General features: G+C 41.0%; 1 protein-coding gene across 2 annotated transcripts; it reads left to right on the forward strand.

The window, feature by feature from the left end:
* The first annotated feature begins 448 nt into the window (after window positions 1-448).
* On the forward strand, window positions 449-5,615 carry chst1 (carbohydrate (keratan sulfate Gal-6) sulfotransferase 1). Of its 2 annotated transcripts, none has more exons than XM_061246387.1 (2): window positions 449-786; window positions 3,884-5,615. In XM_061246387.1, exon 2 carries the CDS (start codon window positions 3,925-3,927, stop codon window positions 5,185-5,187), a length of 1,263 nt encoding a protein of 420 aa, XP_061102371.1. In that variant the 5' UTR covers window positions 449-786; window positions 3,884-3,924; the 3' UTR covers window positions 5,188-5,615. The 2 variants fall into 2 exon arrangements, with proteins under 2 accessions (XP_061102371.1, XP_061102372.1); XM_061246388.1 differs by having other exon boundaries at window positions 449-782.
* The last annotated feature ends 10,022 nt before the right edge of the window (window positions 5,616-15,637 follow it).

The raw sequence follows: 15,637 nt of genomic DNA on the forward strand, positions 1-15,637 counted from the left end.
GGTTGTGTGGTTTGTTGCAAGCTTATATGCTGTGCAGGCGCTCTGAATTTAAAGACAACCTGTTCATTTAGAGACTCCATCCGTTTGCCAACATTTCGTCACTCATTTCGGGTGAGATTATACAGATTAATTCATTCCGACCTTGCTAAATTCCACAGATGGGTATTGTTTCGCAAATAGTAGGCTAGTGGTTCTTCTTGGGAAAAGATAATATCACAATTAAGATACTGCATTAGGATAATGTTGAAAATTATCACAAGATACACGATTCCGGCGAGTGAGAAAGAGAGTGAGGGAGGGAGGGGGTGGTGGTTGGGGTGTAGTTACGAGAGGGAGGGAACGAGGAGGGGGGGCGGGGGGCTGGGGGTGGTCCAGAGTGAGACACAGGCACATTTCATCCTATAGCTACCTCTTACACCACCTACGCACATTAGTTTGCTAAGAAGATCCGGAGTAGTCTTTGGGTGCTGCAATTCTGGGTCGAGAGCTTCTTCATCTTTCTCGAATTAATTTCTCGTTTTTTACATTTATTTTCGTCAACTAGCTACAGACATGTTCACCTCTCTCTAGCACCACCCGAATCTTCCTTCGTGGGGATATTCCCCCTCTCTTCATTATTCAGATGGCAGATGCAGGGATACAGGGCAGCTGCCTCTCCTGGATATTCCATTTGGAGGAAATGGGACCCAACCTTTGTGACTGGGACTACTGTACTGAATTGCTCATCTGCAGTATTTTTACATGATCCTCGCCTGTGTTCTTCAGTATCTTGAGTCCATAAGGCAAGTTAAATCTGTGCACTTCTCATTTTGCAACGTTGTTATGCTATTCGTTTTATTAGGGGGGTTAGATTATTTTTCTGTGTAGCCGTGCAACATTACATATTTGCTCAATTAACCACATTTTAATGCAGGACAGGTTCAGACGTCAACCTATCATATACAGAATATATTTACGTTTCATTTTAATGCCGTCCTTTTACGGCAAAACGGCTGTATTATTTAATCAACATAGCTATATGAGACAATGTTGGTCTGCGGTGATTATATCTCGGTTCCTGGCGGGCTCCGTTAAGTATTTTTTTGCTAATCGTTTACATTTCTACAGGTGTGAGAGAACGCGTTCCAACTTAGTTCCCCTTATTGTGAAAGTGATGCAGCGAAGGCCCACGTAGTGACATTCGTGACTATGTTGTAGCTTCATCAGCTTATTTATTTGTATTTGAAATATAGCATAGCCTACATTCAATCTAAAACCAGTAGCGTCGACTACTGTAGATTCCCATAACAATAGCTACAATAGCTTATCTGCGTTGGAATATCGTTCATATCACACTGTCACTCCAAGTCATATGATTTTATCCAAAAGTTATTTAACCAAAATGTTCTTAAACGATTCAAGTACTATGGATAGCCTGGTTGAATGCCGTACCTCCAGTCGTATAGTCTATAGTAGAAACGGTCTCGCTTTTAAGCCTGCTTGGTAAAATGATAGGATAGACAATGAAATTCTATTTAATATAACTGTTCGGCTGATGCGCCGAAGGAAGAGAAAAAAATATGACCCGGTATATATGAAGTACAATCAGGAATATCTCCTTATTTCGATTTTTAAATTCAAATTCGTGGTATTCAAAAAGAGAAAAAAGTTGGACTTTCGGGTGAAACCGTTTTCAAGCCGTTGTAAAACTTTAGGCTGAGTGCATGTCATTGGAAACACTTCTTCCTCTAATGGTCAAGTGCATGGATTGAATATATCCTCATTAAATGTTTCTCATGTCTCAAATTTAATGTTTGAGAGAATATATAAATAGTTTACTCAGTGCAATTATTTTGCTACATTAGCCAATTTTTCTATGTTTAACGTTTTCAATTGATAGTAACCCAGTGAACATTTTTCTGGTGATTCGGTGAAACGCCGTCGAGGCGTTTTTAGTTGAAAAGTGAGAGTTTTCTCGCTGATTCGGACATAGCCCGGCTATATTCGAACCTGACCTATATTGGGGTCAACCTAGACCGTTTATCAACCTAGATTTCCACTCCTCTTGACGTCTAACGGAAACTCACCCTCTTCCCAACGGCTGTGAAGTTAGCTCACCATGTTCCGAACCGTGTAACTTGACGAATTACTAAAAAAATACTTCCAGATCAGCTTTGGTTTTTGTGTGTGTAGAGTCCTTCCGTTTTCCTAAAACTTGGTACGATTCACATACACGGTCGATTTCAACATATTTTGACATGGTAATAGTATCCCACAGTGACACTGTGGTGGGGAAGCTGTTGCGAACAAGATACTATAAACTGGGCAGTCTTATACGGCCGTGTCCGTGTCCGGAGCATCGTGAGCTAACACGGTCTTCCGAACACAGGGGCGTTGTGCAGTTATTTGTTGTTTTCTCTATAATTATTGGTAAAATTTACCTCAATCAAAGTGTTTTAGTGTCTGAGATAGTCAATAAACAGCCGTAATCATAAAACCGCCATTGAACGGGCATTAACTTCTGGTGGAGAGAGAGAGAGAGAGAGAGAGAGAGAGAGAGAGAGAGAGAGAGAGAGAGAGAGCTAATAAAAAAAACGCAGAGGAAAAAAAACTCTTTGGAGGCCAATTATTTAATTATGCCACGCAATTGCTACTCAAATTGAGTATAGTCAGTCCGTATTGGTTGTGTTACTTGAACCAAGCATACGTTTCATGAGTTTAAATGCAGTTAACTTGGCTTTTATGAAACTAAAATGTTTTCTTATAGTTAGTCTAATCAATTTGAATGAGCTACAATACAAAACTCTATATTGTTGTATGAACTAATTTGGTTTATATGAATATCAGATTTTTTGTACAAATGAATATAGTTTGGTGTTGGTTTTACTAATAGCCACTTATTTTCTTTCAGTTGCTAAATGAGCATCTAACTTACATTGTGCTGCACAACAAATAACAAATTAAAAATCAAATGTTTATTAAAATGGAATACAAATTCAGTGCAACACTAAAGCCTTTCTAAACATTTAACTTTTAAAGTATGAAGTGAATCATGTACAGAAATGTACCTGTATTGCACTTAGCAAAGAGTCATTCAGGATATGCATGATTTCAGTCAAGCATCAGTTCAAGCACCATATCAGTCCAGATAACATAGCACAAAGCTCCTCAAACCACAAAGGACCTCAATACCTTCAATTAGGACAGCCATGTCTACTAAAGTTCATGAAATTCAAAGTGGAAAAATAATAAAAATGAGCACATCTGTATCAGACTTAACAAGTAGTCATTCAGGGCACATGTATGACTTATATTAAACAGTTCAAACAATCAGTCCAAATAACGGCACAAAGCAAGTGCAATGCTCCCCAAACCTCAACACCTCCAATTAAGACACCAAATTACTGGAGTGCATGTGCAGTAATAACTGCTTTATTTTCATTGGACCAACTTATAAGAACTTAGTTTGTCAATAGTTTCTTTAATATACATAAACAAGAATCATTTGCTCACCACGAACACAATACATGTATTTAATTTAAATAGATTTTTAGTTTGTAAGTGAAGCAAATCCCTTTGGTAGTTATAAGTGTAGATCCTGATTTTGATCACTGGGAAATTATGTTTTCATTCAGTCTTTAAGTTAAATTTGATTCCCAAATATATCAGATTTCAGATTCAACACAAGCTTTGTTTTAAATCAATTTCACATAACAAGATGTGATTTTAATTCTGGAAGCACTTATAAAATGCTACTGCACCGGTCTATGTTAAAACAGAAATTCAGCCTGCTAGTTGGTTTGCTTGCGCTTTCCTCTGTTTACTGTAAGGCATGAATAGTCGTACTGTGCTGTGTTCACTTGCCTTTACCACACTGCAATAAGATTTTCCTCTTCACAGACAGGATCAAAACAGACTGCAGCATCTAGATGAAGTTGTTCCGCCATGCAATGTTCCTGGAAGGCTGTGATTCTGCTAGCCCTGGCATCCATCGCAATCCAGTACACGGCGATCAGGACTTTCACGGCGAAGCCCTTTCAGATCTGCCCGGCACCGAACCCTTTGAACTGTGGCCTGGGCCAGGAGTCGGACACCTTCGACAGGATCTGCGATGAGTACCCCTACTTCACCTACAACGTCTCCAGAAAGACCCACATCCTTATCCTGGCCACCACCCGAAGCGGCTCGTCCTTCGTGGGGCAGTTGTTCAACCAGCACTCGGATGTGTTCTACCTGTTCGAGCCCCTCTACCACGTGCAGATGACCCTGATTCCCCGGCTCTCCCACAGCAAGAACACTGCCGACCGGAAAGTGCTGCTGGGGGCCAGCAGGGATCTCCTGAGAAGCCTGTACGACTGTGACTTCTACTTCCTGGAGAGCTACATCAGGCCCCAGCCGGTCAATCACACCACGGACAAGCTGTTCCGCCGGGGGGCCAGCAGGGCGCTGTGCTCGCCCCCGGTGTGCGACGCCTTCGCTCCCGGCGAGGTCAACATCGAGGAGGGCGACTGCGTCAAGAAGTGCCCCTCGGTCAACATGACCCTGGCCGCCGACTCCTGCAGAGAGCGCCGGCACATGGCCATCAAGGTGGTGCGGGTGCCGGAAATCAACGACCTCAGGGCCCTGGTGGAGGACCCCCGGCTGAACCTGAAGATCATCCAGCTGGTGAGGGACCCCAGGGGGATCCTGTCCTCCAGGATCGAGACCTTCCGGGACACCTACCGCCTGTGGAGGATCTGGAGGGCGACAGGTCGCAAGCCGTACAACCTGGACCTGAGCCAGCTGACGGTGGTGTGCGAGGATTTCCTCAACTCGGTTTCCACGGGCCTGAGTCAGCCCCACTGGCTGAAGGGGAAGTACATGCTGGTGAGGTACGAGGACCTGGCCAGGAACCCACTGCAAAAGACAAAGGAGATATATGACTACTTGGGCATGTCCATGGACAAGAACGTGGCCCAGTGGATACACACGAACACTCGGGGAAGCAACGAGATGTCGGCCAAGCATAAATACGGGACAGTGAGGGACTCGGCAGCCAACGCGGAGAACTGGAGGTTGAAATTGTCTTACGACATGGTCGACTACACGCAAACCGTGTGTCAGCAGATATTGCACCAGCTGGGTTACAAGGCAGTCAGCTCCCCCGAGGAACTCAAGAACATGTCTCTCACGCTCGTTCAAGACAGAACTTTTGTACCGTTTTTGTAACTAAAGGTAGTTGTGGACAACTATTTTTGATATATTTATAAATGTTGCCTTAATATTTTCAAATTTGCACTAAATTTACTAAATCTTGAAGGCACCTGATCAGGCACCCTCATTACATTAGGTATAGCACAATACATTTAAAAAAATAATATTGTTTACAGACATGAATTCGGTGTAAAATGATTTCTAAGAGGCCATGTTTACTTCAGAATTTTTTTTGTTCATTTGAAAGTGAACAAAAAAAATAAAGCACCACCCTTCATAAAATTATTGTTTGCTGGCTATTGCATTGACAAAAGTGAATGTTGCCATTTGTCCATTTTAAGTAATTGGACCTAAAATATTAGGAAATGTACTTAATTCCTGTGGCTGAATTACTGAAATGTATGAGAACTATTGTGCAATAAAAATGTGGATGTTACAGTCAATCTTTAGTACATAGAATCTGTTGGCCATGATGCTTCTTCGTGGATTATCTAACATTGGGTAATTACTGAGTACTGGCAATGAATAAAAAAAACTTCAGAACATAACAGAATTGCATTGAGATGGTGGAGAATTTTAATTAAAGATTCAGTCTTCAATCTATTGCTCACCCTGAGTGCGGAGATGCAGATCATGAGTCATAAAGCATTGGTCTGAATCAGGAGCGGACGTTACTTCATTATATACTGCAGAGGATTCAGCAGTTCTCTCAGCATTTATCGGCAAAGCCATACTTTTCTTGCATGTGGTACACAATCATTGGTATATCATAAATTACAAGGTAAAATTCTTTTAATTCAAGTATTCCACTTGAGTCCCCAATACATGCATGCTATTTGATTTGTGACAAATGTAGCTCAGGCAAGTTAATTAGAATACTGTTGAATGCCAGTCCTCGTTATGTGAAAATGTAGGCATAATTTTTAAATTGGTGCAGAGGAATACTTGCTTTGAGGAACACCGCATCACACTGGATCCAAAATGACTACCTTCTGTATCCTGCTGTGAGAAATTACGTTATTGTCATCGACCCTGTGAGGGTATTTTCCCTTCTTTCTAAGTGCTGTGTGTTTTGGGGTTGACCTCACTGGGAAGGCCTCGCTGCGTCCTGCCACTGAGTTGTGAGCGGGATGTGTAATCGCTCACAGTGTTTATTGTTTCCCTGGGCGAAACATATGGCTCACACAACAAAAAAGCACTCTTCACTGGAGGCTTGTTTTTCTTTCTTCTTTTTATTCTATTTCAGGAAATAACCATAACCCATAACCATGACCCAGCTCTTTGTTGTACACCGCTAGAACACAAACATCTTTGTCTGTCTGCTAGGGCTATGTTTTCAGGTACCAGAAGCAGGTTGATAGTCTGAGCATATGCATCATGCCTAAGTCTCATAATGGGACTGTTACTTAAGCATGATAGTGGAAGTAAATTGCTAATATAGCCCAAGTAATTCTTATAACAAGGGCAGGGTTACCATAATGTATATAGCACCACCACACCTGTTTTCATTTCTCTCTCTGTGTCCTTGAGTTTGTGTGTGTGTGTTTTTGTTTGGTACATCCTCATGTATCATGCTTGTATGCCTGTATAGAGGCATCACACACAGACATAATGAGTATTCCTAAGGGAGAAACATAGTAATAATCACAATTTCTGTGTTTAAGTGTTTACTGTGCAATTTAGTCCAGCATCAGTTTGATTGATCCAACTCTTCAGATCGACATCATTAGTTGCAATGCGACACCACATTCTGAGATAGACTATTATTAATGTACTGTAGCCTTCAACAGTCTTCAACAGCAGATTTGTTGTCTGTTCTTTCTGTTAACTATCACATAATAACAACATGTCTGTAGCTATTAATGTTGCAATGGGAGGCTAACTTACTGAATTTTTGGCACACTTCTATCTGAAACAAAACAAGCTGGAAGACATTTAACCAGCCACAGAATGAGATCGGACTAAAACATGCACAGCAGATATCCACAACAAAATGCTGAAAATGTTTTTACGGTTGTTCAAACTCACATCAAACACCTAGCAAGACTGCTTTTCTTGCTTTATTTAGATGTTTGCATACACAACTATCTCTTTTTACAGTGACACATCTTTTATATTGAATATCTTTTAAAAGCCTTGAGAGATGTAGGGCGAACAGAACCAATTACTAAGGTTATCATTACCAGTAGGACTTTTCATGACTTGAATGTGTTGCTAACAATACTCAATAGCTATGATCATCTAAATTTAGTCCATGTCACCAGAATATCAGACCAACACTTTCATGCATTCGGCAGGCATGACTCATTTAATTGCGTGATACAGTATATTATTTCTCACTGCCAGGGAAGGGGAGGGGATTGGACCCACACAGTGTGAGTAGTAGCAGTTGTTGCTTGCTCATTTGCTTAGCAATTTAGCATTGCTGAATGTGGTTATAGGGGGACGTTTTGGCTGTTTAGTTTTATACTGAGGGGGAGGGGGGGGGGGGTAGCAATGCCCAATGCCAATATCATATATCGGTGAGCTGATAATTGGTCGATCCACTAGATGTCCCGTAACACGCTGCCATGTGAGATATGGTAAATATTATTGCTAAAATAAATTCACTGGACATCCTTGTGCCTTGATTCATACTCAAATGGCACTCATTTTAGCACACGTTCATTTTTTCTGTAATTGTCTCTCACTAATGGCCTAAGTAGTTCTCTTACTAAGTAAGTGTGGCTGGCATAAGAGAAACTTCACTGAAAGCTTCTGAACAAACTAACATTGAAGCCCATTCTGATAGTTGGCAGCGTAATAATAACCATGTCTTACCTTTTAAAACCAGGTCTAGCAGTCTTTTTTTGCAGATGTCCAGTAGCACCACTTGGTCCAGTATCTCAACTGTAAGGTGGGCATCTTTCAAGTTTCAAGTCTATGTTTCCATTCTGAAAACTGAACGTTGATTCGTTTTCCTGCTTGCTGTTCTCCCCAGCCCACACATTTGTATCCTCAGGAAATTCAAAGCAGTGCTTACAAAAAAACACACCAACCACTTAACTGATCAAGTTAGAGGTGCTGAAAATGTACCCCTATTTCTGTGACAGAAAACAAATTCCCTGTTTGGCAGATAGTATGCGCCCAGTCAAGTGAGTAAATTTCCCTTCTATCTTGGTAAATATTCCCATGTAGCCTACATAATCCACAGAATCTTGGTTTAACTGTTGGTTTGCTGGCTAAATAGGTGAGCTCTGGGGCTTGTCCTCCACAAAGCAGGATTACTAAGCTAACTGTACTACTTAAAACTTGGACCCTGCTCAAATCTGGAACATGGAGTGAAAAGAGCTCTTCCAGGTTTTACTTGATGTATTTATACGGCTAGCTCAGTAATCGTGCTTTGTGGAACAGGTCTCTGGTGTGAATGTAAGCTCGCCTGGTTTACAAAAACTTTCAGAGGATACTTTCAGGGCGTATTTTGATTAGGTTTGCCATTTTTCACAGGACACAGGAAAAAATAGCTGACTTTTCTATTTATAGTTTTATTTTTGTTGTTTTGTTTTCCAGCAACTGCTAGCTTTAGGCTCTATTGTTAAAAAGCATACTATGCAGAATTTTCACCTTGACCATGCTCAGTCATTACTATGTAGCACTGGGTGTGTTGAAGTGTCCCTGAGCAAGAAACCTAACCCCCAATTGCGCCTGACGAGCTGGTTGGTGCCTTGCATGGCAGTCAATCGCCATTGGTGTGTGAGTGTGTGTTATGAATGGGCAAACGAGAAGCATCAATTGTATAGCGCTTTGGATAAAGGCACTATATCAATGCCAACCATTTCTGCCCAGTCCTTGCTTGTCTGCCTGTATTTGTTATTCTAAAACGAGTTTGGGATGTTTCTTGGCATGACCCTTTTTTCTTGTGGACTGTATCTGAAATGTATGCATCCATCAGAAGAAAGAGAAGAAGAAACATGTATGAATTGGCTACTGCAGTGGTGTGTTTTGTGCTGGGTCAGTGCTGGAGAGATAAGGTCACCTTTGGTTTCGAACGTAATGCTAACCATGTTAGGTAGCTGCCATTATTAGCTAACAAAAGTCAGCTATGTTTGACAACAACAGTTTGATGGCTATGATGGCCTGATAATTTGTTGTTTGTGTAATATATTTAACTAGAGGCTGGAGAATACAATTCCAATACATTTCACTTGGCGCAAGGCTAGTTGAAGGTGAATCCAAAAGACAGAAAATCCAACTATCCCGTAAAAGTTATGTTTTTCGTTTTTTTTGGACATGACTGTAGTTCAATTACAACAGACCAATACGTGTGTCAGATCCATAGCTACCCCATGACTTTGCTGCATATGGTGTATTGTTGTCAGGTATGTTAGTAGAGCATTTTACCATACTTGTGGCTGCAACTGGTAAGAAGCTATTGCTGTATTTTTGAAAGATGTTTTGAAGCAGTCTGTAATGTAGTAAAGCTACTGACATTGCTAGCCAACCAAAAATATGTTCGGAACTGGGGAGACATTTTTGATTGTAAACACAGGAGCGAAGCAAGGAAATAAATCCTGCATAATGTGGCTTTAATGTTGTTGTTGTAATGTATGAAATTGGAAGAATAACCAAACATGAAATTGTAGGCAGTGACATAATTTGATCCGTTATTTAGCTCATTTGAAATATGTGGGGAAAAAGTTTTACGAAACTGAAAATCAACATGCTGAGATTAATAAAGTAAGATAGAGCAGAAACTCACATGTCAACTGTGAAATCATCCATTTCTGTGAAATTTCACAAGGCCATTGAAGCTTGGGTGTGGACCTTTAAATTTGATTGCTAGCTATGTCATTGACTGGGATATTACACTGAGGTAATACTATAAGACACTAAATTTAGATGCAAACATTTAATGGAAATACAGAATGTACCATCCAGCTTTCTAGATGAACGAATGATGCACTTCAATGCTAGTTAATATTTTCCAAGGTTTTTTTTCTAAGTGACGAATCCTACCAGTGCTACAGCTTTTGCTGCCCACAAGATGTCTGCATGCTCACTTTATACATATTCCCAATTCTCCATGTATCATTCACCCAAAATACCCTTAGTGCCGTTTGCACTAAAAATATTCCTTCCAATGACTAAGCAGTGGAGTTGTAATGTGAACAGAAAGGAACAGCTTGTGACTGTGTAATGACTTCATTTCAGCTCAGCACAAGTTGGCAGAATTATACTCCTTTCCTTGGTTTACTACCTGGCTGTTAGCTCCGGCGAACTTGAGCAGCAGGCTTCACACTGAGGCCCCATTGATGCTCTGATATTTTGATGGATGCTTGCGGTTTTAATAAGCTGCATGTGCTAGCTTTAGAGCAGGAACAACCATGGAGCAGAAGCAAAGACAGCACATAATCGTGTCTCAGAAGTGCAAGGCGGCCACCACAGTTCGTCAGCAAACAGCTGTTTTTCAGCTTGTTACTGTGAATGAAAGTCTCTTTGATAGGATGAGAAAATGTACACTGTAGATGGTCTGTTTGTCTGCTGGGCTTAATTAAGTGGGATAGATGTGTAAAGGGAATATGACTTATTCCTCGTTGTATGCCCCCCTCACAATGTACACAAGTAATTCACAGCAAGCCGAAACAACGACACCCCAAGCCAAGACAGTAATATCATAATGACCACTCTCCTGAGTTCCTTTCCATTATTTCTTCTTTTGCCAGGCCCAGCTTTAACTTTAGGAAAGGTGCTCGTATGGCTTTAAAAACAAATTAACGTGGTTATGGTCGATGAGCTTTCTTATAATTGTCTGGGTTTGATTGTCATGTCCTGAATGATTCAATATGAATATATTAAAACACTGAAAAATGTTAATGAGTTCTTGTTTGCATACCATTCAGTAAAATACTTGCATACATTTCCATATTACATTTTATGAATACAATTTATCACGTTTTTGCAAAAAAGGTAATCTCTCATTTATCAGTTTTTTTTTTTTTTTTTTTGCCTTGCTCAGTGATGTGTTAGTTCAGACTGCTGAATCTGACTGCAGGAAGTTTTAGCCCCTTTCATTTCAAATAGTGTCATGAAAATTCTGACTTACTCTAAAATGGTGAGCTTCTACATAAACTGGATGAATATGGCCACAGCACAACCAGTCATATACAGTACTGGTTGTGCATTTGACAGCAGAAATATCAGTGGGAAGATAAATTATGCAGTTGACCCTGGAAGAAGGGGTACATATTCTTCTCTTTCGAATAACTCACCAGGCCGTACTTAGCATGCTAGTGAGCCACACCAGCCTCAAAAAAATTCTGTTACTGCGTTGTCATAGGCCGTGACCAATCAGGACTCCAGCTCTCACAAAAGGGAAGCTCAGGGTCATCCTTGAAAAGGTTCCATATGACAGATGTGTATAGTTAAGCAAGATGATACCAGCTTGGAGGCAGAACTACAGAGGAGCTTCAGCTTAGCCTGTCTTTTCATGTGTGCATTCATTATTCCCTGAGCGTGCTCTGGTCAGGTTTTGCATGAAAATGAGCTTGTGGTTGATAGTGCAAGTAATAAGTGCTGTTGTCGGGGGCTGCGGAGCTATGCCATTGCTTCAAAGTAGAGTCAGAAAAGTCACATTTGCTGGCCCTGACGGTGCTGGCAATATCAGCTGCTGTGTCAAACATGTCTTTTTTTTTTTGAGAGCCAGGACCTTGCAAGTGGATGTATCACACAGTGAATATGACCTGCACATTGAGGGGGTTCTGGTGACAAAGGATAAAATGTGTGTAGTGTCCCAAAAGCCCACTCACAGGACCAGATACATGTACAGGAATGCCCTACCAGAAGACTTTAAGACCTTGAACTTTGACCCTGTCTCCATAAATCTGGAAGGCTTCTGGGGACCTTTTTGGTGTACCCTTGGTAATGATGAGGCTGTTCAAGAAGTTCAGTTAATTAGCTATATTGTTCAAAATGGAAAAGAAATAAAATAAACGTAGTTCGTCAGTTATTCATAATTATTCAACTATTCTATGTTTTCTGTATTTTGTGTGTGCCTTGCCTTTGCAAGGATACCAGTTAGAATCCTTCAAGATCCTTCAGTTTACACTTTCAGATTGTAGTCTTGAATTCAAACCAAAACATTTTTTATCAGGCTCAAGTCCGGAGACTGAAATATCCTTTGCTAAACAGTTATTTTTGGTTGAGGAACAATTTCCTTCGAGGTATGATTGGGATCATTATCTTCCTGAAAGATCCTTTTCCAGTTTGAGATTCCTGGCAGGGCCTTACAGGGTTTTGGGCTACGTTGTGGTTCATGATTCCATTGACCTTAATAAAAGCCCCAAGACCAGAAAATGCACATAACATCAATGATCCTCCATTGGCCTGGTGTGTGTGTGTGTGTGTGTGTGAAGCTCAGTTTTGGCCCGATCTGACCATAACTGCAGGTTCTACTGTGTGTGTGTGTGTGTGTGTGTGTGTGTGTGTGTGTGTGTGTGTGTGTGTGTTCAACATCATCAAAAGGATTGCTTATGTACAAAATATTAAATAATTGGTCTATTATTATTTGGCCATTATTTCAGATGATTTCCGATACCTTTTTTCTGTAGATTTTTGAACAATGCAGTCATACAAGCATTAAAGAAATTAAGAAATGTAACAGTAGTTAGTTCATCATTGAGACCGTATTGTAAAGTGTTACTCTTGATTTACTTTTGTACCATTGTATGGAAGAGAGAACATGGTAAAAAAAAAATCACTGGCAAAATTGTATGATGTCCAGATATATTCATTTTCACTGCCATACATATGATCCAGAATTAAATGCCTCTGACAGGATGGTTTATTAGAAATTGCCTTTTACCGCCTTAATCATTTGAAATAAATCAAAAGTAAACTTTGGCAGTGTACCGTCTGAAAATATGTCTTTGTTCCAAGACTTACGGTGCTCACTAATACACACACACACACACACACACACACACACACACACAAATATTCCCAACCTATGGTCTGACATACTCTCCAATATCAACTTTATTAAGATACATCACTCTGTTATACATTCATTATTCATCTTGAAATGTGTTCTCAGTAAGGACAAAACTGCACGTGAATCACACTATTACTGGTTGCGTGCTCTCTTCCCTTGAGGAACTAGGGAACGCTGACGGAGAGAAAACTGGTACCTATTTCTCCTTTGACGAAATGCACCACGGCACGGTTTTAAATATTGCAAAACGTTCCGCATTTGCGCTGGCTTCGACCTGTTTTCTCATTAGATGGGAGTGATGATAAATTATTACTGTTGGCTGGAGCGATGGCCACGAGCAACACAGTTTGTTGTGTTTATTCTTCCCTCGACCTTGTTTAGTCTGCTGTGTGTCAGCAATGTTCGTTCTGTTAATTCCGCCAGAATCCCAAGCAAGCTGGTTCGTTTTACCTGCCGCGGTCGTCATCTATTGAGCATTCAAACGGGGTGCTTTTGGGTTCATGCAAATGCGCCAGCCAATTAGACACGATTCCCCGGGGCTACAGAAGCGCATAGATACTGCCGGGGTCACCGGGAGGCCCCCGAGACACAGCAGGTGCTGTCACTATCTGCATCACAGCAGCATTTATACTCAAGAGGCATTCCTCTGCCCTTTCATGCCAAGCCAAGCCTGCAGTAAAACGGGGGTGTCCTGCTCGCACAGCGTTTCTCGCAGCTTGTTGTTCAAAAACAAGGGAGATAATGGTGCAGCGGCAGCAACGACGGCATTGCGGCGCCGTCATATTCCTCCGCGAACGCATCCGACGTCGCCGAATGCTGAACATGGCGAAAGATTAATCGTTTTTTTGCGACCTGTATTTTCCAGGTCTGACATGTCAGCAGTGCTACTACGCACTCTTAGCCTTTTCTTCCTCTTTTGTTGAAGCAGAAAAAAGAAACGAAGGAGCTGGTGGGACACAAAGGCCGGAGCAGGGATGTGCTGTAAATCCAGCCAATAGGAGGGAACAAAGACGCCTGAAAGCCAAGAGAGGGGGAAAGCCTCTGAGGCAGCCCCTAGGGAAAGTAAAACAAATGGTAGAGAAAATAAAGGGAATTATATTGAGATGGTACAGCAAACATTGCTGTTGTTGGTGAGGGGAGCATCATAGATTAAGGATTTTTTTTTTTTTTTTTTTTTCTATTATTATTAATTAGGCCAACAAAATTATGAAATTATGCTGGTCTTTATATATTCTGATCCTATAGCGTTTGGGACAAAACATTTTTTTCTTGATTTGGCTGTACTCCACAATTTTAGATTTGTAATAAAACAATTTACATGTGGTTTAAGTACACAATCTCTCATTTTATGCCACCGTGTAGAAATTACAGCACTTTTCATCGCCCCATTTCAGGGCACCATAATGTTTGGGACAAATGGTTACACATGTGTTTCTGATTAGACAGGTGTGTTCAATTGCTTCCTTAGTGCAGGTATAAGATAATTTTCAGTAATTAGTCTTGATTCTATGCTTTTGATTCAGTTATTGCTATTTGTCAACATGAGGAACACAGTTCAGCTAATGAAAGTAAAGAAAGCCATTAAGAGGGCGAGATATGAGAAAAAACAGTCTAGTGACATCGGCCAAAACCCAACAATTCTCACCATAATAAAGAAACAACCCAAAACATCTGACAGATCAGAAACACTCTTCAAGAGGCTGACGTGGATGTGTCAGTGACTACTGTACATCTGAGCTATGAACCGAAAGTGTATACTCAATTCAAATACTGCCGTCAATTCTCACTTAAACCATGTGTAAATTGTTGGATTGTGGAGTACAGAACCAGACACATCTAGCCTAGTCCTGGGCAGGCCCTCCTTTTGCCTCCAGAACAGCCTGAATTCTTCATGCCATGGATTCACCATGGAGCTGGAAATACCTTTGGGATTTTGGTCCATGCCATTTGGTCCATGCCATTCAGTTTGCTCCATTGAAACAAATTGAAATCACGGTCATGTTCTTGGAACCAGCTTGAGATGATGTGTGCTTTGTGAGATGGCCCACTGACCTAATGCAAGTATCCAGTTGAAAAAGGGTAGATTGTGCCCATAAAGGAATGCACAGGGTCAGAAACAATCCTTAGGTATATTGTAGCATTCAAATGATGCGCAATTGGTATTCAGGGGCCTACGGTTTGCCAAGATCGCATTCCCCACACCATTACACCACCACATCCATAGATGGGTCTATGGCTTCATGTGGCTTAAGCCCAATTCACATGTCAGATCAGGCAATGTTTTTTCAAATTTCCAAGCTGCAGTTTTGCTGATCACTTGTCGACTGTAGCCTCATCTTCGTGTTCTTGTCTGACAGGAATAGAACACGGTGTGGACTTCCACTGGCGTAGCCCATCCACTTCAAGGTTTAAAGCATTTTCAAGTTTGAGGAAATCAAACTTTTCTGTTTAACAGTGCTAGAAATACAATGCATACAAATAAAGAGGAGTCTACAA

This window comes from Conger conger, chromosome 6 (genome assembly GCF_963514075.1).
Source record: "Conger conger chromosome 6, fConCon1.1, whole genome shotgun sequence".
NCBI lineage: Eukaryota > Metazoa > Chordata > Actinopteri > Anguilliformes > Congridae > Conger > Conger conger.